Source organism: Rattus norvegicus, chromosome 9 (assembly GCF_036323735.1).
Source record: "Rattus norvegicus strain BN/NHsdMcwi chromosome 9, GRCr8, whole genome shotgun sequence".
Taxonomy (NCBI): Eukaryota; Metazoa; Chordata; class Mammalia; order Rodentia; family Muridae; genus Rattus; species Rattus norvegicus.
The window spans coordinates 48054960-48080780 of NC_086027.1; the positions used below are offsets into that span (position 1 = coordinate 48054960).

Genomic DNA, 25821 nt, shown 5'->3' on the forward strand with positions numbered 1-25821 from the left:
TTCAGCTCCTTCAATCCTTTCTCTAACTCCTCCAGTGGGGACCCAGTTCTCAGTTCAATGGTTTGCTGCTAGCATTCACTTCTGTATTTGTCACTCTCTGGCTGAGCCTTTCAGGAGACAGAGGTCAGGCTCCTCTCAGATTTTTTTTTTTTTTATTTTTATTTTTTGTTGTTGTTGTTGTTTTTGTTTTTTTAATTCCCCTGCACATCTCATGTACATGGAGTCACACAGTGTGTGAGCTTTCGAGCCTGTCTTCTTCAGTTAGAATGCCACACTGGAAGTACTTTTTGATTGGAGCTGGTATCAAGTATCCATTTCTTCCCTCCCTTTCTCCAACCTTCACCCCCACCCCACCCGCCTTTCTTCTTCCCTTCTTTCTTTGGCAAGGTCTCACTATACAGCCTACAACTGGCCTAGAACTCACAACTCTCCTAACTTAGAATTTCAAGGGCTGGTGTGTGCTACTGTTGCAGGGTACTTGGTCACACTGTGAACTCTGAGATTGTGTTGTTTACTGTGAAAACCTCTTTCTAGTTGGGGTGTGTCTCAGACTTAGCACACACCTCTAAACCCTCTGGCTGGAATGCACACACACCCTTAGTACACACACCCTTAGCACACACATCTTTAATCCCTAGCAGTGAAGGTAAAGTTAGTTTGAACACGGAAGCAGCCATGTTTGAAAGCCATGTTTGAAAGTGATGTCTAATTGAGTGGCAGACTAGACAGAACAGGATATACCCAACTCTCACAAGAAGATAGGGGAAAGGCGGGACTTCTGGAGGGGCAGTACAGAGAGAGAAGGAGAGTTTTACAGAGACAGGGTGCAGAGAGAAAAGCTAGACCCAGGGGAAGACATCATGAGAATGAGATGGAGCCAGCAGATTAGAACGGACTGCCAAAGTTAGTGTGAGGCCAAGCAGAGCAATGAAGTCAGAGGCCAAGAGAGAATCCAGACCGAGTCAGTTAGATTGGAGAAGAGTCGAGTTGAACCAGTCAGCCAAAGAACAGAAAGAATAAGAAAGGGTGCACTTGTTCAGCAGTAAGCCTCACAGGCTGAACACATCCCAGGCCTGGATAAGATTGTATGAAGGCTAGAAGCTTCCAGGGCCGGGCCTAGGTGAGCAGACAGAGGCAGTAAGCCTCGGAGATGACGATCACATCGGGCGAATAAAGTTATTTTAATAACATCGATTCATCTTTATGGATGACTACTATAGGATATATAAAAAGGTATTTTAAGCATCCACCTGCCGAAAGGTGTGTACGGTGTCTATATCTGTGAGCCATACTGCTTTTGACATGCGTATACTGGACCATATAAAGCTCCTGCTTGAACCCTGTTCTGTCCATACCTTGGGGTCTTCCATAACTACGGTTTTGGGAAGCACTTTGACCATTTCCTGTAGTGGAGCCATTTCCCTGCCAGCACTTGTAATTCTCAATTGATTTTGAATCAATCTGATTTGATTTGAATTGATTCAATTCACCACACGGGCCGTCTTTGTGTGAGCCAAGTGGTAGTTCTTTGTGCTTTTTTATTTGCATTTGCCTACAAATGTCAGGCATTTCTCCATGTGGGAGATGGATATTTTCATTTTTGAAGAAATACCCACTCAGGCAATTCATTTTAATGTAATTGTCCACCTTTTTGTTATTCTGTTGAAAGGTTCCTCATGCAGTTGGTTCTGTGCCCCTATCAGATAAACGGTCTGCCAATAATTCCCCATTTTCTAGTCTTTTTCTTATTACTGATAATGTTCTCTGATGCACAGAACTCTTACATTTTATTATATTTATTTAACTTTCCTTCTGTGGCTCATACATTAGGGATTGCAACTTAGAGTCTGTCACCTAGCCCAAGGTTAAGAAGAGTCAACCCTGTGTTTTCTATATAATATTTATGGTTTTCTTTTCCAGACTGAGTCACGAATACGTTGCATTAATGCCTTTGAACCTAACTCATTTGGCTCTCAACATGCCCCACCACTAATATACAGATGAGGCCTCCAGGCTCATCCTGACTGGATGCGCTCTACTGAGCAACAATGGTCACCTCACTGTGATGGACATAAAGATTATTATATATAACCATTTACCTGCAAGGGCATAAATCCAGCATTACTCTGTATGTTAGATTGAGTTACTACTCAGGTAAATATAGATTGAATCAGATTGTATTTGTATTAAAATGGAAATGTGTACTTCTGTCTTGAGAACTGTATTTTTCTTTCTTTGAAAAACTGGTTCTTTTTTCTTAACATAAAATGTAAGAGTGGTCCTGGAGAGATGGCTCAGCGGTTAAGAGCACTGACTGTTCTTCCAGAGGTCCTGAGTTCAAATCCCAGCAACCCCATAGTGGCTCACAATCATTTGTAATGGGATCCGATGCCCTCTTCGCCTGTGTCTGAAAACAGCTACAGTGTACTTATAATTAATTAATAAATAAATCTTTAAAAATGTAAGAGTGAGTTTCAGAAGATTAAACTGAGGTGGTAAGAATGTAATTAAAATGTGAAGCAATACCAAGGATCTAAAATTCCTATATAATTCTGATATGTAGAAAAAAAATCTAGTGAAATGGAATTAACTACTATGGCATCACTTGATGTGTCTCTACAAAATTTTGCCTAGTAATGCAGTTGCTACAGGGGAGGGGAGTCATTCAATCAGACTGGTGAGATGCAAACCCAAGTAATAAATGTCTATTTTAGGAAGGCACTTCTCTGGAACAGCATGGAGTAAGCCAGTCTGTTGGGTAGGAGCTGGGTAGCCTGTGACGTGCCCAGGAGCCTAAGGAACCTTTCCTAGTAACCATGCGCTATTTACCTTTGGAAGAGCAACACTGAAACTCAATTTTTGAGAAACCATTGTGTGGAGATGAAACAAATATACTGCTCTTTAAGCCATGGGCAGAAGCCTAATCTGCAAAATGACTTTGGCCTACTTTGGATAGATTCTGAAATTAAAAAAAAAAAAAACCAACAAACTTTATTTGTGGACACACAGTTAAGGACTCCAGATGGGTTGGTGTACTTTCCCAATTAATTTAGAGTCTATACATGGGCTCCAGTTTGCTTTAGCTTCAATTTGCAGACAACATTTCGAGCCTCCGTTAGCTTCTCTGTGCTGTGTGTAGGCAGTGGCTCTAGGCGTGGGTGGTGAAGCTCGAGGTCGATGGACAAGGATGGTAACTGGCATGGATTTCGGGACTCAGCTCCTCCTTCTAAAAACAGCAGTAAGGGCTTTCCCGACTGTCCACGCGCGTGGGAATAAAATGTCTGTGTGCTGGCTGATACAGTCTCCAACTCACGGGACAACTACTGGCATCCACTCAGGGTGAGCTCAGAGCTGACCTGAATCTTCACTTCTACATCTTAGAGGACAAAAATTTAGGTGGAAAGCCCTCCGAGTAATGACTTACTATTTTGCTTTGCGTGGGGAGAGGTAGAGAAGCAGAATATGCTTACAATAATTGCTAGTAAAAAAAATATACTAAAACACCGCAGAAGCGTTCGGTAGAAAAGATAGGAACGAACCCAGACTCTATTCCTTATTGTGCTGACGTCTTCTGGCTGCTGCACAGAGCACCAGATGTTAGCTCAAAAGACACTAACTCATTAGACTCCAATATTCCCAGGCTGCCGTTCTCTGGGTAAAAATTATATTTCTGTATTCTCTAATTCCCCCCTCCCCTGCCCACCATGTGTGTGAGTGTGTGTAGGTCAGATAACGATTTCCGGGAGTCTGCTCTCACTTTTCAGCCTTGTTTGAGACAGGATTTCTCTTGCTTGGGTCTCTGCACCACATATACGGGCTAGCTGGCCTGAGGGTTTCCAGCTGCCTAGCCTTGTCTCCTTTTCCTGTCTTTCGGTAGGAATGCTGGAGTTTCAGATGCTTGATACGGCTCTGGCTTTTTATGGAGATTTAATCTCAGAAGCCCCGGCTTGCAGGGCAAGCCCTTTTACCTAGAGCCATCTGTCTGTCCCTCACCATCATTCTTAACGGACATCATCCTGCATGTCATTAGTCTGTTCTTGCAGGCATTAGCTTCGTCAAGACACAAGGACCTGCTGCCCTTCTCTGTGTAGTTAGCTGTGAAATCCCAGAGGCCTCCACAATGTGCGGTTTGCTCTTTCTTCACAAAGCCAGTGCCAGGCTCGGTCAGGGCAGAGGGAGATCACTACTTTCTCCCAAGGGTCCCAAAGTAAAGTTGGAAACATTTTTGTGTCCACGCCAACTACCCAGACACCAACAAGCTGTAGCTTCTACTTCAAAGGGTGTCTCTCCCCTCGAGGTTATCTTCTGCTAGCAGCTGCCTGGGGAAACCGGTCCTTGCTGGGTATCGCTGTCCTCACAGTCTTCTCCACTGTCAGGCCACTTCAGGGATGTGCCAGTGAGTCCAGAAGTCAAGGTGGGGGTGTGCACAAGTGACCCTGACCAGCTGAAAGTAATGCCAAAGGCTGTGTGGGGCCTCAGCCAGTGTGCTCTGACCTACTTCCCTCTCAGGATATAGGTCTCACTGGCTTCTGGTTTCTGTAACTCAAGGATGACTCACTCTCCAAGACCTTCCCTACTCCCAGGAGACTTTTTTTTTTTTTTTAATTTTCAAGTACAAGATTTTTAAAAAGAAAATTATATTAAGGTATGAACACACATATTGAAAAAAAGACAACTGGTAATGTCATAAAATCTTACTCTTATGACTGTTTTAATCCAAGTCCTGGCTCCATGATAATTAATAAAAGTTCAGAGAACCAGAAGAAACAAGTTGCTGTCATCCCAGATCGGGACATCCCTCAAATTTATGTCATGTTTCGGGGAGTCACACTCCAAACGTGCCATTCTGATGCTCTAGTGCACAACGGGGAGAATCAGCCCTGGTAACTTCAGAGAACGAGTTCACCTGGGACTCATTCTTAAGGTTCAACACCTAAAGTGTTAGTCGGCATCTTGGGGATTGCGATGCCCCTTAAACGTGGCATTTAACTCACAAATAAAACAAACTGTTATCAATTTCGCTCAAGATAGAAACAACCAGGCATGAGGTGTGCAGGAGAACCCTTCAATGAAGTGCTGGGATAGATATCACTTCTCACAAAAGGTATCGTGTCATCCAAGTCAAGCGAAGCCACCTCCTCTCATGGACGCTGTGATGGTCAGTCTGAGATCTCAGCCTGATTGGGGTGAGCAGCAGCTAAGAGACAGCTGGCTGTGTCTTTGAGGCATTTCTGGGGGTCTTTAGATGAGGAGGCTTTGACTTATGGAAGGATTAATTCCTTCATAGATGAAGAACATGGTGGGATTACTAGAAGATGTTACAGTTCTAGAAGAAGGTAGTACTCACTCTAGTGAGGGCATATCTTTGTAAAACATTTCCTTTCTATCATTTTAAAAATGAAGTATCTGTGTGTGCGGCTTTGTGCATGTAAGTACAGGTGCCAACAGAAAATGAAGGAGGGGATGGGATGCCCTGGGGACGTGAGCTCTCTGACTTGGGAAGGCTTATTTCTGCATGAGCAGCAAGCACTCCCCACGGCCCTGCCGCCTGTCCAGCCCTTGGTGAGGTGGAGGGTACTTCGGCTTTGCTGGACTGTTGGAAGGTGGCTGTACTCATGTTTCTCCTTATGTGTCTATCAGCTCATTGCTGGGATTACCAAAAGCCAGAAATAAGAAATAACAGGCATTTTTCAGGTGGCTCCTGAAGCTAACTACCACAGGAAACTGCTCGATTTCAGCAGTCATTTTAATTTTCATAAAATATTATCTATCTATCTATCTATCTATCTATCTATCTATCTATCTATCTATCTACCTACCTATCTATCGTGTGTGTGTGTGTGTGCCTGTGCGTGCGTGTGGTGTGTTTGGGCATATTGCTAGGGCAGATGTGCTAAGGTCAGAGGTTAACTTGTACGAATCAGTTCCCTTCTACAATGTGAGTCTTGGGGTTAGAGCTGGGGTCCCCATTCTAGGCAGCAAACGCCTTTGCCTGCGGAGGCATCTTGCTACCCCAAGCAGTCTGTGTTGCTTCATTCTGTATCTATGAGACTCACGTTGACGAAAGAGAATTTACAGTTAATTCAAGTGTTTCCTTTTGAAGTGACGTGAATCATGAAGCTTTCCTGCAAACTCCTTTGGAGTTGTGAGGCGAGCCAGCTACCCAGAGGAGATGTGGGATAAGGTTTCCAGCCCCAGGCGCTTCCTTCCACACAAGCTAGTTCTCACTCTCCTTCTAGTGAATTAAGAAAATGGCAGCCGATTCTCATTTCAGGAATGGTGTTAGGATTCTACATAGAGCTTTGCAAAACCACTCAGCAAGAATAGCTCCAGATGCGGGCTGGTCCACCAGTCTTATCGCTCCTGACCACGTAAACGGCTCCCAAGACACCACTGGGTTTCGTTGTGCATCCCTACCTAGAACAGCAAGCATAGCACACCTTCCAGCTCTTCATTTGCATTTCGACTTATGAGATGGCTGCAGAATGAGGGGGGAGGGGATGGGCAGATTCATTTTTCTTCTCTCTTGGCTGAAGTACCTGGTAATGAATGGCAGCCAATTTACAGGAGAGGCATGCATTGTTTTCTTTACCAAATCCAATTACTTTTGAGATTTGAAGAATGGGGCAGAAATGCCGGGCGGTGTTTGTCTAGGGAACTGTGACTCCAAATCAAGTCCTCAGAGGACAGAAACAAAAGCCAAGTTCATTACCAACTGACTTTGCTTGGTATATATCTTTTAATACTCAGGCAAAATGAAGAAATGCTCAGAAGTGTTTAATTAAATTAGTGACACTAGAAGTTCAGTATGTGGAGTAAAATTGACTTTTCCTTTTGGGAGAGCAGATGACACCTTTAATCTTAATGAGGTCTTAATTCCATTGTTTACTAGGCATTTTGAAGATTTTTTTGCCCCTCAGATTCTATACACGGTTCTAGTTCAACAATCCAAACGTGAATAGTCTAATCAATCAGCGGCATTGTCCAGCTGTCAGGGTATTAGTTAGCTGAGATTGGGGCACAGAGAGAAGAGTCTTAGGACTGGTAGTCAGCAGAGCCAGTGCGGAAGCACCTGCCTCCCCGTGCCAGGCTGTGCACTACCCCAGCACCGCAGTCTACACTGCAGTACAGAAGCAGGAGAGTTCACTGCAAACACTAATAACTGCCTTTGTGGTAGGCAGAATCCTGCCACCCTCAAAATGCTGCTAGTGCCTGGAATATCCCACCTCACATGGGGAAAAGGCTGTGATAGATCTAATTCGGCTAGTGGTTCTGAAGGAGGAGTTATTGGGAGGATCAATATAATTTCAATATTCCTGATAAGACAAAGGAGGGTGCTAGAGGGAGTCAGAGAACACAAGATAATAAGGATCTTAGCAAGGGTCCTTCCAGAACCCAGCAAAGGAAGAAACCAAGTCATCCTTAGAGATTCCTTAAAGACTAGAGTCCTGCCCCGAGTCTGATTTCAGTCAGTGAACCTGACTTCAAGGCTCTGCCCCATCCCCCAGAGTGGTGAGAAATAACACATGTGTGTATCAATGCTTCAGCAAAAGCCGGAAGAGAAACAGACTCATCCCACCATAAGACACAATAATCATATATTTCAGGGAGGCCGTCTAAGAGGGGGTGTTCATAAGACCACTCACACTCCTGCAAGCAAAGTCTTTTACATGCTCAACTGAGAGGTGAGTGTCTCATGACCCCTACAGTGGTCCCAAAGAGGACAGTTTTCATTCATGTTTGGAATTCTCTGCCCTTTCAATACATAATGGTATTTTTTCAGTAAAAAAAAAAAGGTAACTTTTAGCTATTTGTTTTAAAATGTGGATTTTTCACAGGCGCGTCATCTTCTGTGAGGTCACTTGGAGCATGTTCATTTTGTTAACATACACGCGCTTTTTGTCTCATTCTTCCATGACCACTCCAAGCCCTGGAACCCACCATCCCATCCTTCGCTTCTGTAGGTCTGACCATGCTAGATTCTACACAGACTTAGAATCGTTAAGTGGTAATACTGTATTCGTCTTTTGGTTTTGACTTATTTCATTTAGCATGTGCGCTTACACATATATTTACACACACATGTGTAACATTCCACATAATAGACCTATATAAATGTACCATGTATGTAGTATGTGACATACATGTATACATATATATCATAGGTATGAATGATATGTAGCATACTATATCAGAAATACAACTGCAGTTAATATATTGACTTTATCATGCACTTAAAGTATGTGGAAGAAGGCAGATCTTTGTGCATGCGTGCGGTGCATGTGTGTATATTTTCCTGCAAACATATGTGCACATTGCATATGCCTGTCATGGTGTGCCCTTGGCAGTCAGGAGACTAAATTCTCTCTGTGGATCTTAGGGGATGATCTCAGGGAATCGGGCCTTGTCAGCAATCACCTTTTCCTGCTGAACCATTTTACTGGCTCATTCCAAAACATTTTCATTTGTGAATTATAATTCAATAATGCTATCAAAATAAAATTTTTGCATTGGTAGTTTGATATTCCAGTTTCACCTCAGGAGTTAAGGTCCTACTTGAGTATTTACATGGAGCAAAACGGAACCCATTTTGAGACAGTAACGGCAGAATATACCTTGGGATGAGCCTGCTCACACCGTAACTTCAGTCATAGATGTGTGTATTTAAGAAAGGAGTGTCTGATGACGTTATGGTTATAGATTCAAGTCAAATTATGCGTGGACCTGAATATAATGTGATAGTTTTTAATTTTCTTCTAAGTGTGTCAAGATGTCACTAGGAATAGATGTCACAGAAGCTGTTCAGCTCGAAGTCTGAGCGCTTCAAAGAGGTCTGGCTTAGAATCCCACCCATGGCGTGCGACTTCCTTTCTTATGTGGTGTTAATGAAACCTGGGCTGTTCACTCTCTGATTCTTGACTGAAGAACTCTATAAACCTGTTTTTCTCTCTTCTTCCCACCCAAAACCTGTCTATTTTTGAGGCAGAGCATTACAATGTTAAGAAATGTGTGTGTGTGCACGCATGCATGCGTGCATGTCTGTGTATATGAATGTATGTGTGCATATAACTAACCAGTCAGGCCTAAAATAAATTCCAATGTTGACACACAGGGAACTTCAAATTCCCGGGAGAAAAATGGGCTAATGTGTGAACAGTGCTATAGTAATTTACTAGCCACTACAAAGAGGAAAGCTACTCCCACCAACCCACATTTCTTTAAAGCTAAAAACATATTAAAATTAGAATAGAGACCCTTGTTAGAATGTTGGAAAAGAGGATTTACTTCCCTTTGACAGAAAAATTTAATACTTCTCTCAGACAAAAGGCACATAAATAAAGTGAGAAAACGATTCCATTATATACACTAGACAAATGAGTAAGATAAAAGCGGTTACTACAAATCATTTTTATGAAGTGGCCATGGATGTGGATGGGCCATCCCCAAAGAGAAATAGCCATTGCTCAAGCTAGAGGTAATTGAGGGAATGCAAATTAAAATAAGGAGATATCAACTTTCCATCCATCGAGCAGGCATGATGATAAAGCCTTAGATAGTATTAATCATTGCCTGGGATTGCATAAAAAGAGTTCTTGAAACACAGCCAAGTGTGAATGTAGTTTCCAGTGGATCCATGTCATAACCCCCGCCCTTATTGGGGACAGTCAATGACGGGCACACAATGGGACATTCACAAAGAGTGCTAGTGGTCCTGGTGTTTGTAGTATAGTAACAGGTCATAAGCAGTCTGTCTACCAATGAGAGTAGAGTAAACAAAACAAGGCAAATCCACACTACCCAACACTGAGCTACTATGCAGTCACTCAGGTCCTCCAAGCACTTTTGCTAAGAGAAATGTAAGCAACTCTTAGGAGGCTGGGCTTGTGGCTCAGTGAGAGGCTGCAGATCTGAGGCTCCAGGTTTGAGTCTTTGCTTGAAAGAAAGAAAGGGGGGGTATAGAGGGAAAGGAAGGGAGGGTCAGAGACAGAGAGAGAGAGAGAGAGAGAGAGAGAGAGAGAGGAGAAGAGAAGAGAGAGGCAGGCATATTTCTGTAGAAAACAGACTTGCTGGGAGTCTGTCAGTTTCCTGTTTTTCTTTCCTTCTACCTGTATAGTTTGATCTTTGATAGTGAGGACATAGTTACATGGCTGGGGGAGTCACGGAAAGCTTACTGGACTTTAAGTGTCTCTTGTGGCTTGAGTTTTTTGTTTGTTTGTTTGTTTGTTTTTTTTTAAGATACAGACATCCTTTTTAAATCTTAGGAAACTGTATAATGTAAAATGACACCCAGGGAAGTTAAACACTACATGCCTTCAACTCGAAGGCATTCATTTTAAGATTAACCATTGAAAACAGCTTTCTGGGGGTGTTTGTGTGGACACCAGATCTCACTGAATGGGTGAAGAGATGGCAAGATGTTATTCAGTCTCACAAACACTCTGATCAGAGGTTCTCAACTGCTCATGACCCATTTGGAGGGTCAAGTGGCCCTATCCCGGGGGGCGCCTAAGACCATTGGAAAAGCACAGGTTGTTTTCCAATTGTTTCTGGAGATACATTATGATTCAGCGCAGTAGCAAAATGACAGCTATTAAAGTAGCAGTGGAACAACTTCATGGTTGTGGGGGCAGGGATCACCACAACATGAGGAACTGTATTGAAGGGTTGCAGTGTTAGAAAGGTTGAGAACCGACAACCTAGATAAAACAATTTGCAGGACACGGAAGTGTGTAAGGTCACAAGCTTGCTGCCCACCTCGATGAAGACATATACTAACTAGTTTACAAACCATTGGAGACCAGAGTCACGTGCTACTGGCAGAAAGGTTTACAGGGGCAGAGTCGATGAAGGGCCAATGTACCATCCGCAGTAAACATCTACACAAACACAGGGCACTCACTCTCCAGTGCTACACACGCTCACCTTATTTGGGAATGGGAACTTGCTTGGTTCCACCTTGGCAGGAGCTTGAATGGCGGAAAGTGGAGGAAGCCAGGTCATCTCCTAGAGGTGGGATTAAAAACAACATTTTCAAACAGAGTCTCGAAGTCAGCAGCACGCAGAGATAGCTCCAAGGGGGCATCAGAGTGACAGGGGTAGGGGGAATTCAAAAAGAAATTCGAAACTCATTTTCACGAACAATTCCAGGCTCTCCCCCCACACCTTTAAAGAGAGGGCTGTCCCATTCTCCACGCCATACAAACAGAGGCTGGAGCCATTACATGAGATTCACGGAATGCTTTGGAAGGCGTGCTTAAGACAGCTGAAATTGTAGTGCTCCTTGTAGGATGAATTGTCCAAACTGTTATAAAGAAGGGGTTCTCAGTCAGTTCCATCCATCGTTGCAGTCTTCAGAGGAAATGGGGTGCGGGTGGGGGATGACAGAAACCAGTCACATACGTGCCATATATAGAGAAATCGCACCACCAAATTCTACAAGCCAGTGATAGGAGCACAACCTGAGTCTGTGCACACTGATATGTCTCATGCTCGTTGATGGACACTGCCCCCTGAGCTATAGAAGAAGGGGGTCGTGTTGACCATTTAGTATTTTCCTTAACCAGTTTTTCTTTTTCTCCACTAGGGACTGTCTGATTACCCCTGAGGCCATCCTAATTACTCAGTAGCTTTATTTGCAAACAGTTCTTTATCCATCCAGTTTGGCCCATGTACTCTTTATGGGTCAAAGTAGATAAATACAGTATAAACTAATTACAATTTCTCCCACTTAAAAGTCAGTACAGCCAATATTTCTGTAAATTTGATACCTATCCCCACTCAGCTAACTGATACATGAGCTGACTTCTCTAAGAGCCTCCGGAAAGGTATAACCACTTGTAGGTCCACTGTACCCTTCGTTTTGCTTTCTTTGATCCAAATGGCCACAAAGGAGAAGGCACAGGTGGCAATACAGCCCTGAGATGCTGACTTCCAGTCCAGGACCTCTAGCTGGCGAGGACGCTCTTCGCCCTGGCTCTAGCCTGCCCCCTCGTCCATGTTCTTTGGACGCCACTTCCATGGTCTGTGACCCTCTTGGGCCTTTTGGTTCTCACGCTCTAACAATGGCCAATTCTTCTCTGTTATGTCTCCAACAACAACCAGAGTTCAGTGTCAGTGTTCTTTAAGACGAATCTGTGGGTCCTTAAGGCAATCGAGCAAGCTGCCTTCCCCTTGTATGATCCCCATCTGCCCCTCGACCCTGCCCCTCTCCTCTTCCTGGGAACTAGATCCTGTCATCCTCCATTTAACTTTAACCTTTTCCCCTCCTTGGCTTCTTCCCTTAAGAAACCTTGATCTCTTCTTTACCTTCGTTATGTCTACATTTCATGCCAATAGTCACCTTTCCTTGCCATTTTTAAAAAGTATTGTTTAATCATATTTTGCTGCAAACCACACATACACACACACATGCACACAAACACATACACACATACACACGTACACACACACATATATATATATGCTCACACACACGCTCACACACACATGCACACACACATGTTCACATACACACATAGGCACGCACACACACACACGCAGGCTCACACACATGGGAGTCTATAGAGTGTTGTCATATGTACTTTAAGGATAGTGAAATAGATACTTGATGAACTAACTCACAACTCGCCTATCATGCACCTTTCAGGAGAACCATCTCTAATAAGCTACTTCCAGTGCACATTTCTTCAGGAAGCTCTGCCTTAAATATCCCAATTCCGTGGCATCACCACCTCCTCTCTTCCTCAGTCATTCCCTTCTTCCTGACTATTCCTTGAGTGTCTCATGTTCAACATACCTTCTACATCCCAGGGAAGCCTTTTTTAAATTACTGTGGCTTTAGAGATCATTGATGTATATGCTACCCAAATGCATAGCCAGCATCAGTCTACTGAGTCCCTTAACATGGGCGCTCTCCAGTCAATTCTAACTCACCACTGGTTGTCTCTTCCCCACAAGCTATTCCTCCTCTGTGTTTTAGGTCCTGGTTACATGCACCAACATCTGTTAACTCTTCCAGCCAGAATCTTTGTAATCCTTATAGAAGCTTCTCTTTTGTCAGTCCAACAGCATCTTGCATTAATTAAGCATTTACAATAGAAAATGTTTTTGCATGATTTTTTTTTTCTTTTTTTTCCTTTTTCTTTTTTTCGGAGCTGGGGACCGAGCCCAGGGCCTTGCGCTTGCTAGGCAAGCGCTCTACCACTGAGCTAAATCCCCAACCCCGCATGATTTTTTTTTAGCACAATCTTCTACTAACTCCCAAAGGTAGGGATGATTACTTCTCCCTTTTACAGATGAGGAAACCAAGTCACAAACAGGCTAATGGACTGTTGAAGTTCATGCACGGCTTACCGCCTCTCAGTGCGTTTAAGACCTTCCAGGTTCTACCCAAGGCTCCCTGAGCTCTGTGCATCCATGGGCTGCCTCTCATCCACTCCCATTCCCCGCTTCCCAATGAAGCCTTCAGATGCCAAGCCTGAGGGTATCTTTCCTTCACCTTGGAAGATGCCCACTGAGCCCAAAGGCAGGGGCTGCTCCATTGGATGGGCGCACTACTTAATATCAAGCCTGTGTGTTTGGGGGATTTTTGAGTGCACATCACAGTGGAGTATATAATTTCAGAGTCCCTGCCTTTCCTTTCTTTATGTTTCCTGAGCTACTAAGAAAATATGACATTATTTCATCCTGCTCAGTAACCTCCTGTTCTAGCAGTCCTCCTTCTGTATGGATGCCAGATGACTTGTCCTGAGTGACAAGCTAGCCAAGAAACCTCACTGCTCCAAACCTCTGTCACACGTGTGACAGAAGCACAATGATTATGACAACCACCGATGAGGAGGGTGCCTAACAGCTCGTGATAGTTCCATGCAAGTGGTCTCGTTCATGCCCACCCATCTAAGGTGACGCTACTGCACATTAGAGACAGGGGCGGTTCCGATGCTAAGGTCCTGGTCCCCAGTTGGTTCTTGATCTGTCAGTATTGTTGGGTGGAAGGAATAGGCAGGACTTCCGGGTCCCTGAAGGAAAAGAGACCGGTAAAAGGGAGAGAGAAGTTCGCCACGCTTTGGAGAAAGAAGAACCAAGCAGCCATGCGAGGTCTCGGGGAGGGGGAGGGTAGTGAGGGGGGCTGTGGCCACTTCTGTAGGCGGGTGGACAGGGAGTTTAGCAGGAACTAGATGTATCTTAACAACTAAGGTTTAAGGTTGGTGGGAGGTGTGGAGATAAGAATGTTGTTAAGTGCATCATCCTTTTCCAGGCGGGAGATAGTAGAGTCCAGCAATTGTGTCCAAAGGAAAGTTGAAAAGGAACAACTGTGTGTGTGTCTTTTATCTGTGGATTCGAGCGAAGCTGGGTGGGGGCTGGTAGAGGGGTTGTTCTGGAACATAGGTGGGATGGCAAAAGCTGCACACAACAGAGCGCCAAGATTTATCTACTCGATTGCTTCATCCACGTCACAGGCACAGCGTGGCCCCGTGTCGCCCCACATCAACTCTAGGATCTTATTCTCATTCCAGTACACTTGCCTTCGGAGCTCTAAGCCTCACGTGTGAGAGCGACATAAAGGGACCCAAGCCAGTCCCACTCCACTTACTACCCTGTAATACGCACAGACGAGTGAGTCTCTTGGTTTACTAAGTGCCTGGCTTGGACGAGTGCCCGTTCCCAATGCTCTCATCAGCATCCGTGAGGGTTCTGTGCCTTTGCTCGTGTTCCCCTGATCCCAGTATCATGTGAGAGCCCCTTCCCCAGGCTCATTCAGAGCGCTGACTCCACCGACTCTCGGGATCTATTCTGTGTTACAGTGTTAAAAGTACACTCCTCAACCTATACCTAGGCTTCACCTCTCCTGATGCTTTCCTTCCATGCTGAATATATACACTCAGGAGACATTGACACCTTCTTTCAAGAGGTCCTGTGTTACTCAACAGAATTAACCAACGAGAATCCTAATAACCTTTCACCAGGATGCTTAGATACATTAAACTTAATACCTTAAAGAAGGGCTGCAAGTCTCTCTGAGGCAAAGGAGCTCTCTCTCTCTCTCTCTCTCTCTCTCTCTCTCTCTCTCTGTGTGTGTGTGTGTGTGTGTGTGTGTGTGTGTGTGTGTTGGCTAGAGCATTTTCATAGTGAATCCTCCCTAGAAGGGAGTTGAGCTGAACATCCACATGTCAATGTAAACTTTCTTGCTAATACTGATTTAAGCACTGTTCTGCATTTCAATGGGATTTATCCATCTCACAAGTCTTACCAAGCACATAAATGAGGAGTGAAGGTGGACATCGTTGCACGGAACTCCCAAGGATATAGTAATTTCCAAAAACATGAATTTTTTTATGAACTATTTAAGTTTTCTAACATAATGCAAGTATAAAATGCTGTGTGTTATAACGTGCAACGGCTTTATGAGAAGTGCTTTGCATTTATTGAAACTATTCACTAAGGTAGTGTAAGAAACCCAGGGGCAGACCGACATCTCTATCTCTCTTCTCACTTCCTGGCTTAGCAAGCATAGTCATAGCTCGGTGCACTACAGTAATTTCAAGTTCTCAAGTTTAGTATCAGTTGGACCTCAGCTGTGGTATCTTGAAGCAGAGGGAATGGGAGCATCATTCCCCAATCAGGCCCAAAGATTAAATCAGATAACGCAGGCAATAACATAGCATAGTGCCCCAGTTCAAGCATTCATCAAGGATAGCACGGATCAATATCACACTGGGTCTGAATTCTTGCCTCTAAAATGAGGAACATAATTTGTTCCTGAGCTTTAGATGGAGGAAGCCTAAGACACGAGAAAATATGACAAAGCGTGTTTGTTTTACAAGTAACAGAATGAGGCATCATTCACATGTAATCTGTAGTTTGCTTAGCAATTATTTATACAAATTACATGTTCCTGGGACTGAAGTTATTCAAAGAATTATGATTCATAAGGGTGATTTGCACTTAATTTTTGAAGAAAGGTCCCTGGGTTTTCTGACATGAACGTATCTGTGACAAAATAACAGGAGCTGGCGAAGTGAATGAAGTAATTAAGTAATTGAGACCTGATAGAAAAGCTTTCAGTTGAAATTTATTCTTGGTACTGATTTACAATGTGAGCAGAGATTCTTCTGCCCCACATACATTGCAGGAGATCACCACTGTTCAACATGATCCTACTGCCCAAGACACTGGAATACTTACATCAAGAAATCAAGCTGGTGCTCAAAGAGAAGCTTCACCCTTGCTAACTAGCACTCCTGCTACTAGAAGGTACTATGTACACAAACTACCAGAGGAGAAGAGTGAACTTCAGTTTTGTCAGCTACAATGTCTGCAACCTGTAACGGTGACCTGGAAGCCAGGTAGATCTGCTGGGGCAATAGTGGTACAAACGCCGAGCAAGCAACCAACTATCTGATGGCTGGATTTAAGGCCTGTCCCACAAGATGGAGCCCATACTTGACACTGTTAATGAGGCCAAGGACCTGAGACTAGATAGGCCATGGGCCCTGCTAAACGACCATATGGATAAAACGATTCCTAACCACTTATTGCTGTACGGGTAGGTCAGTGCATTGCTGAACCCTAACCAGAGACACTCCTTTAAGGAAAAGGTAGTTAGCGTGAAGATGCACAGCTCGACAATGTGCAGAGGGTGGGAGGCTTTGGAGCACCCAGCCCTAAAGATGTACTTACCAATCCCCTCCCGGCAGGAGCAGGGATCGGTGTGGACCGGAGGCAGACATATTGTAACAATCAGAGGCGGTGTATAACTAGAAGGAAACAGTGTTTCCAGACACAGCAGGGCTGATGCACATTTGAACTCAGAGACTGAGATAGGAGACACACGACCAGAACAAGGTCAGACAAGATGGAATCCTAGCATGGGGAGGGGAAATAGGAGCAAAGTTCCACTGTAACCAAGAAGCTACTTGTGACTGATGGCTGCTGAGAGAGAGAAAGTGAGTTCTCAATGGAGTGGAACTGGTTTCATCAGTTGTACTTCTGGGCATGCCTCACGCTCAGGAATATTACCCAACACAAAACGAACTTGTGTGTGTGTGCATGCATGTGTGTGTGCGTGCATGCGTGCGTGCGTGTGTGTGTGTGTGTGTGTGTGTGTGCTCGCACGCATGCATGCTCTTTTTGTTTGCTTTTAAGAGAGAAGAAGAGGGGCTGGAGAGATGGCTCAGTGGTTAAGAGCACTGACTGCTCTTCCAAAGGTCCTGAGTTCAATTCCCAGCAACCACATGGTAGCTCACAACCATCTATAATGAGATCTGGGGTCATCTTCTGGCCTGCAGGCACACATGCAGACAGAAAGCTGTATGATGTATACATAATAAATAAATAAATATTTTTTAAAAAAGAGAGAGGAAGAACATGAAGTTGGGTGGGTGGAAGGGTGGGAGGAGTTTGGGGATGGAAAATATGATCAAAACATACTATATAAAAGTTAAGAAATAAACTAACAAATAATAAAGTAGCCTCAGCTTGACTTATATTACCTTTTTTACAGAGAAGAATGTAGTTTTGTGTCAAGGACAAAGATTCTTGCCCCCTGCATCCAATGTCTCCAACCCCATCCACATTCCCGATATTGATTGGCTCTTCTTTGATACTCTGCTTTATTTACAGCAGGTCCCCTTTATCCACTGGTGAGATATTTCAGGACCCCACTGGGGAAGCCTAAACCTGGATCACAAAGAATCCTAATGTACTATGCAAACCCTTGTGTATACGAATCCGTGATCAAACCCTTTTATGACACAGACATTGCAACCAGAAACTCTGTAGGAGCTATAGAAGCCTACGTGAAGCTTCACAACCCAAGACCTGGCAAGAGCCATTCATGGATAGGGACGGAGCTTATAGGGTTCTCCTATCTCTCCCTGTGAAAAGGAATCCCCACTGCTAGATTCTCAGATGGGAGAGCCTTTAGGTTCAGATTCCCCACCCCACCACCATGACCCCACCGTGCTCCCCTGTCTGGGGTCACATGCATGGTCAAGTAGATGACCCTGGTTAAAACAGCCTACTCACAAAGTAAAAAGACATTAACATGGGAAAGGGAAGGCAGGGTGGGAGAAAACAGGTAGGAGGGACAGATCAACCGGTGGCCATCTTCACAGGGTGGCCAACTGACTACAGCTTTATTCTCAGAAACAGATTATTTTCTAAGTAGGGCCATAGCTGACCTCTGCCAGGAATGGCGTAGCCCGGGAACGACAAGGTTAAATGCTGCAGCTGCCATTTGTGTGTGGTGCTGATGGCCGTAGACAGAGCGGGACTTCATTTTCAGTTTCCATAACAGAATTACCACCTAGATTTTCAGTCATTTCACAGGTATCACTCATGCTGTGACATTCCTCTCAGGTCAGTGTCACCACCATCAGAACACGATAATTTCATTAACCTTCCAATCTCCTCCATGCCGGCGGCTCACAGGAGCACTGCCCTCTTTGGAAGGGGACAGTATTTCTGCAGATTTTGGACTTGGGGTGGGGGGCGCAGTCTGGGAATAAGAGACGACAGAGCAATGCTTTCTCCCTGGTGTATTGGAAGGGTATGTGCTAACCACCAATCTACACGTGGTGCCTGAGGGAAAGACAGGCACTGGCCTCTGTGTGTAAACTCCAGGGATAGACATCAAGACTAGCTGGCTCTGTTTATGGTAAGAAAGTCATAGCCAAGAACAGAAATGCAAAGATATCCTACGGCTACTGGCCTGTAGTAGAAGGGTTTGGGCTTGGTGAGCAAGGAACAGTGCATTTGATCTCACTGCAGGCTCTGATTCTAGTGAAGCTGCTTGGACACCAGGGGGTAGAATGAGGCAGTTCAGTGGGATCAGCCTGAAAAAGAGCATTCAACACAAACTCCAAAGGTTGACAGAACTGGTAAGACTGATGTTTTCTTAATGGAACAAAGCCAACGTGAACAAAGTAACCAAGAATCCCAGGAGCTGCACTCGCATCCTTTGGTATTAAGGGGAAATTGTCCTAAGACTAAGACCCACCCACATCTGCAGACTCTTCCTCATATAAAGTGTCATAGTATGTGCATCAACTCTGTGTACCATGTTCTCATACACGGTCAACCATCTACCGACAGACTGTGCTGAGAGAGAGAGAGACAGAGAGACAGAGACAGAGAGACAGACAGAGACAGAGAGACAGACAGAGACAGACAGAGAGTCAGAGAGAGAGTCAGAGAAAGAGAGAGAGAGTCAGAGAGACAGAGAGAGTCAGAGGGAGAGAGAGAGAGAGTCAGAGAAAGAGAGAAAGACAGAGAGACAGAGACAGACAGACAGAGAAGAGAAAGAGTCAGACACACACACACACACACACACACACAGAGCGAGAGAGCGAGAGCGAGAGCGAGCGAGCGAGAGAGAGGTTTTACTGCTCACTATGCATGCCATCCCTTCTCTGGATATCTTCCATCAGTGGATGGTTGATCATGGATGGCTCCTTGGATGGGGAGATCTCAGAGTAGGATGCTAATTCAGCCAATTAACTGCAATGGCAGGGCTGTGCCCTCAGTGAGGTGACCCATCAAGGGATAAAACTCAGTGCAGATCATCGGAATGGGTTGCAGAAAGAACATGCCATGCAGTCTTCACAGAAGGAGAGATGCAGAACCCAGAAGTCCTGCAGACAGGGACACCGAGGGGACGTAGAGCTGCATGGTGTGTCTGCGTCTTAGCCGAGGCCACAGCATGAAAACCTCACTTGGACGGCCTTGAGCTATCTCCGGAAATTCAGGGTTCTCCACGGAAAGTCAAGATGGGACCTCCAAATTTTATTTTCATGTTAAGTACCTAGTTTTGGGCTTTTTGAAAGGAAGCATTGTGTAGGTGCAGTTGTGTCTTTGAGGGGTAGGAACACAGAAGAGGCCCTTTTCACTCTCTAGTACTCTCCAGTTAAAGGAGCCCTTATATTACTCAGAAACTGAGATAATTAAAAAAAATACATTTTAAAAAATTTTAATTTTAAATCCACATGTCTTTGTAAGTCATTTTTACTACTTGTGTGTAGAACATACCACAATTCCCATCCCTCAGTCAAGGGGCTGTTTTTATAACTCTCAGTGGATTAAAATGTTAAAGTAGAAGAATTTAAGTTGGGTCCTCATAATTTAAGTCTGCTGCGGGGTGCAAGGCTGCGGGGCTGGCGACTCCTGTGAAAGCCCCCGGGGGGCGGGGCAGCTCCTCTATCCCTGGGCTGCAAACCACACACCGTTGGCCTCAAGTCTGTGCTCCTGATGAGATACAGTAGTTGGCCTAATTTTAAATTAAAAAGAGATTTAAGTCAACATAATAAGTATCTGAGGAACCCGGGGGCAGGGGGCGGGTATTTCCAAAATTCTAAACATAGGCTTGTCTCCTCTGGGCTGTTTCTAAGAACCACATCAGATCCAGGCAGGCAACTCTGAGGGCAAAGGTCACAGCATTGACTGTGCTGCCATCCCCTTAGCTTTGACTTGCCCGAGACCTTTTGGTGAAAGCATGAACATCTCCTGATAGACACCTAGAGCTTTAATTAATCTCTGACCTGTGGTTTGCAGCCATCAAGCTGCTCTTGGGTAACACAGCTAAAGGAAAAGACAGCATTACCCTGAATAGGCAGGAAGATCATGGGGGCCAAGGGAGGGAAAGAGGGTGAGCTTTTGGCAATGTTTTTTATTCCCTTTCCATAAGCATGCTGGGAAAAATCCACTTGTCAAACTCCTGCATCAATCAGTCACAGAGAAGCAGAAGGGTTTGAAACACAGGGCCAGGGATGGCGTACGATTCCTTGTATACTACTGGCCCTGCCACAAACCAGCAGGATGATCTCAAAAGAATAGTCCCCCGCCCCCTACTATTGCTATTGTCATATCCAAAATGATATTAGCCGTAGCTAAAGGATTGATAGAAATAGTGACAGGTATACAAAGAATCTCAAATGTCTGGCACACAGTAGGTACTCAGCCCCTAAGATTTATCGCTGCAATACTAACTTTATAATTACTGTTGGCAGCTTTTGGCTTGGGCCTTGCAAAGGGAGAGGATAAATAAAGAAGGCATTTATGAGTTTGTTTTTTTAATCTATTTTACTCGGTTAATTATTTAATATTTAACTGGTAAATTATTCATAGTCAAATAAAAGGCATAATAAAAGAATGCTTATTAAACAATAATTTGCCTCCCCACTCCCTCGCTGGAGAAGCCTTGTGCACAAACAGAAGGGTGCCTTTGTGTCTAGAGTTTCCTCAAAGGGTAAGCAGGGTCCACCATCTTTTAAGAACTGGCTTATCATGTAAAGGAGTTCAGAGCGTCAGCTTCGGGCTTAAGGACAATGCCTGGCACAGCACCAGGTAGCTACCACCCTAAGCTCTCTTCTGCAGGGGATGTCGGGCAGGCTGTGAGCACAGCAGTAAAAGGTAATTGCCCTGAATTTCAGGGCAGGTGTCCTAGACAGAGCAGGGCAGGCAAGGCTGTACAAAGCAAACCTGGGTCACCAGGACCAGGAGAAAAGCTGTGAGTATGGCTCCAAAGTGGGGGACTTCTTACTCAAAGATAGAGAGTGAGGCCGGTCCTGCCCATGGCCCACACCCATCCCCTTCAGACATCTCCCAGCTAGGATCCTTTTGACTATTCTGGCTTTTGTTTATAAGAGACTCCATTACTTGCAGGGGACGCCTTTCAAGATCGCCAGAAATGCCTGACATCTTACATACAACTGTGTTTATCCTTCTGCATGTGTCCACAGACTTGCAGAGCTTCCCCATCTTAGTTAGCTATGCGTTGGGACAGGGTAGTGGTAGGCTGTGGTAACCAACAGAGTCTATGAGCAATCAGCAGGCAGGTCGTGTACACAGGTTGAATACATGTGACACAAGGGAGACTCCTGATTCAGGAGGCCTGGAGCAGGGCAGGAGAGGTTTTGACATGTGACTCAGAACAGTATGACTAGAGTATGACTAGAGTTACTCACTCCTTTAGTATTTTTGGACCTTGGTGAAACTGCCAAAGACAAAATGGCGGATGGTGGGGGGATCTTACTGGGCTAACTTTATTCAAACACTAGAGGAGAGTGCATCACTGAACAGCACAGGCAGTCCGGCTCAAGAGGAATGTCCGTCAGTCTCAGGGATGAAGGGTAAAGGCAGGGTGGCTTCGTGGGAAATAGGAAACACCACCAGAAGGACAGCCGACACCAGCAGCCATCCAACCTCTAGGGGACAGAGTCGTTTGGCGTTTATAAGACCCACGTTTCTTTTCCTCCTTTTTTTTTTTTTTAAGATTTATTTATTACATATGAGTACACTGTATCGGTCTTCAGACACACCAGAAGAGGGCATCAGACCCCATTACAGATGGTTGTGAGTCACCATGTGGTTGCTGGGAATTGAACTCAGGACCTCTGGAGGAGCAGTCAGTGCTCTTAACCACTAAGCCATCTCTCCAGCCCTTCTTTTCCCTTTTTAAAAGCATGAGGGCAGTGTGCTTAAAAGGGGAATGAAGGAGACTCAATGGCTCCTTTCAAGAGATCCCCTATCTGAAACAAGATGTCAGGGTGGCAGTCAGAGCACAGACAAAGGGCAACCAAGGTTGGTTTGGTTTATCGCTGGTCTGTTTCTGAGGGCTCCCTGTGCTACGTGCAATCCTTCCAACTCTGTCTTCCGGAGTGCTGGGATTGACAGGCACAGCCCAAACCAACTACTTTTATTAGAAGAAAACTAGGCTTACAATCATAGAGGATCGAATTTTCAAAGCCATGCAAGGCATATGCTGAAAAACAAAGGTAAAAGGGGATTACCCCGTCATTGAAGTAAAAAAGTCCATGGTTACCTGAGCTGCAGTGGGAGAGGATGTGCCTAGCCATACCAGGACAAGGTGCCCCAGGGTGAGGTGGTACCCAAGGGGGACTCTCCTCTGAGGAGAAAGGGAGGGAGCCATGGGTGGAGGGATTTGGAAGGGCGGGACTAGGAGGAGAGGAGGGAGGAGGGATGCTATTGGGATGTAAAGTGAATAAACTAGGATAAAGAGAGGAAACTATCTTAGGGAAAAGGCAAACAACAGAGCTCTCACAGAGACTGTCCTATAGAAGAAGGCATGAAGGATGGACAAACTACAAGAGAAGGTGGAGTGTGCAGATCTCACAGACCTTCTTCCTGACAGTAGTGACGTCTCCTCTCGTGAGGTGAGGCCTGTACCGAGAAGCAGGACGACTCAGCAGAGCCCATCAGCTCGGTTTCTACGAGGACGCTTAGTGCATTCAACTGGGCCTACACTGAATGCTCACCGCGGCCAGGCTTAGAATATAACCTGTAACACAAGAGAAAGGCTTCCCACTCCTAGGAAGTGTAGGTACTGAAGGGGGCAGACAAAATGCATTATACTGTGCCGTGTAGCATTCTGTAATACAACCCAAGGCCGTATCACGCACAATAACACCATGACTATTAAAACCGTGTTTCACAGTGGGTCAACACGTACAAGTCAATGACTGTAATACTACATACGAGCAGAGACTGTAGGATCGTCGTCGTAGATGTCGAGAATGCCTTCGGCAGCGGTCAGCATTCCTGTATGATACAAGTGCCCAAGAAACAGGGGCATGGAGCACACCCTAACACATGAAGCACTGTATGTAACAAACCTATGCTCAACGGGAAATGTTTCCCCTGAAAGCAGGAGGCAGACACTCTCTGTTCTTATTCAATATAAGCCTGAATTCGTAACCAAAGCTGCAGAGCAAGAGAAAAAAAGCTAAAAAGATAATTCATGGTATTTTCTTACACATACAGACTCCAGGTCTAACGCATGTACCCACGGGCACAGAAGCAGATGGGAACTGTTAGGGCGGGGAGAGGGCGGGTTTCGGGGAGATGGGACGAAGGAGCCTGAGTGAGAAACATGGGTAAGTGCATATACCATAACGTCACACCTTGTTTTTTGCACTAACGACAATTACTTTTAAACCGACGAGTCAGGGAAGACAGCATTAATCTAACCATGCATCAGTACACAGGCCTTCTTGTCAATCGCTAAGCTGCTTTTCTCAGGAACATTTAGCATCTCAAGTGAGGATGAGCTGAGCGCTGGGGATCCCAGGCCTGGAGCGCACATACCCAATGACTTTAGTTGAGCCCCATGGGGTGGGCGGTCCTGACTTAACAGTTTTGTGTGTGTTTGTCTCTATTCCTGACTTGATGGCATTTTTAATTTCACACAGGATACCTGGGCTGTTTTAGCTCATAAGCGTTCACTCTTTTAATTTAATTAAACAATATCTTCACGGTACTTTTTCTGCTTGGATAAATTATGATTTTATTTAAAAGCAAAACATTGTACAAATGCTAAGTGTGGCAGTGTGGAAACCCTCTAGGATATTAGCATCTACAAAGTCTACAGCGAGGAGGGTTAAACACTGGCTACTATCCACCCTCTATGTGAATATACTAACATGAAAGTCACATACAGGATGCATATATGTAGATTCATGTGTCAATTTGTATGTGTCCGTGTGTGGGAGTATGAACATGTGTGTGCTGGTGTTGGAGCCTGTGTCTGTGTGTGGGGTCAGAAGAAGGTGCCGGGCATCCTCTACCATCCTCTTCTACTTAGTCCTTTGAGAGAGCGCCTCTCCAAACCTGGAGTTTGCATTTTCTCAGCTAGGCTGGAAGCTAGCAAGTCCCCATCTGAGTGATCCTCTGACTCAGCCCCCATAAGGCTGGGGTCGGAGCAGTGTGTGTAATGCCTGGTTTGTTAGGTGGGTGCTAGGATCCAAGCTTTGGTCCTCAGGGTCATACGGCAAGCCCTCCTAACTTCTCATACACATATTTTTAATGAGGTCACACTGTTGGGTGACATTCTTTCTTTGACTGCATGTCAAATAATATATAAATTTATTTCACAGTATCATATACAAACATTTCCTTCTTAGGGGCTGCAAAAACCACCTCGCTGTCTGCAGGGCATGCTCTTTGTTTATTCCCATGGAATTGTGGATATTTCTTCATTACTACAAATGACACTTTGGAAAAAAAATCCCCGTGCCTGTACCTATTTGCACTTCTGTATTCTTCATTAGAATTATTTCCCTAAGATAATTTCTAGTCCAAATGGTACAAATATTTATAATTTTAATATGTTACCAAAGCTTTCCTTTATCAACTTATATCTTGACACTGTACATCTTCACAAATGGCCCCTCTTTCTAACCATTCTAATGCTTTCCTCAAAGGACACTTTTCATGTTCTCCCAATCTTACGGGGAAAAGATCTTTTAGCTGCTGTTTTAACTTTGCCCTTAATTACCAATATACCATATTTATTGGATAGTCCCTTCTTAGTTATGAAATATTCATTCATACCCTTGTGTATTTTGAAGCAGGAATACATGTTTTTTCATAGGGTTGTTTAAAGAACGCACCGAGAACAACAGGAAATTAATGGCCTGTTTTACCATTTGAACCATTATGTATTTTCCATGGTATTCATATAGGAGGAGGAACTCAAATGTAAAAATGAGTAAGGAACTTGGAAGAAAAAAACAACAACTTTCGAGGAAAAGGGTGAGTAATAGAATTTTACTGCTGGGTGGCAGGCTGAGCGCTTTTCCGTGTCTCGCAGTTATAAAAGCACGTGACAGGCACACTTCTCACTGCCTAGTGGCAGACCTCATGTTGAATCAGAGACACCGATTTCTAAGCATATTTGGTGTAATGAAAGCATAAACAGAACACCATAGCAATGTTCCTGTTGAGCCCTTGTTAAGATGAAGGTGATTGTCTCCCGGAGACCCAGCATGGTGTCAGGCACCAAGTGACCCAGCGGAGACCAGAGGT

General features: G+C 44.6%; 1 protein-coding gene across 6 annotated transcripts in view; it reads right to left on the minus strand.

Annotated features, from left to right (window-relative positions):
* The window catches only part of Aff3 (ALF transcription elongation factor 3), a 457478-nt gene that overhangs the window by 160057 nt on the left and 271600 nt on the right, over positions 1–25821 (minus strand). For all 6 annotated transcript variants that reach the window (NM_001413892.1, XM_039083846.2, XM_039083844.2 and 3 more), the window contains one exon: positions 10924–11004. In NM_001413892.1, the coding sequence (NP_001400821.1) occupies positions 10924–11004 (81 nt within the window). The remainder of the gene's footprint in view (positions 1–10923; positions 11005–25821) is intronic.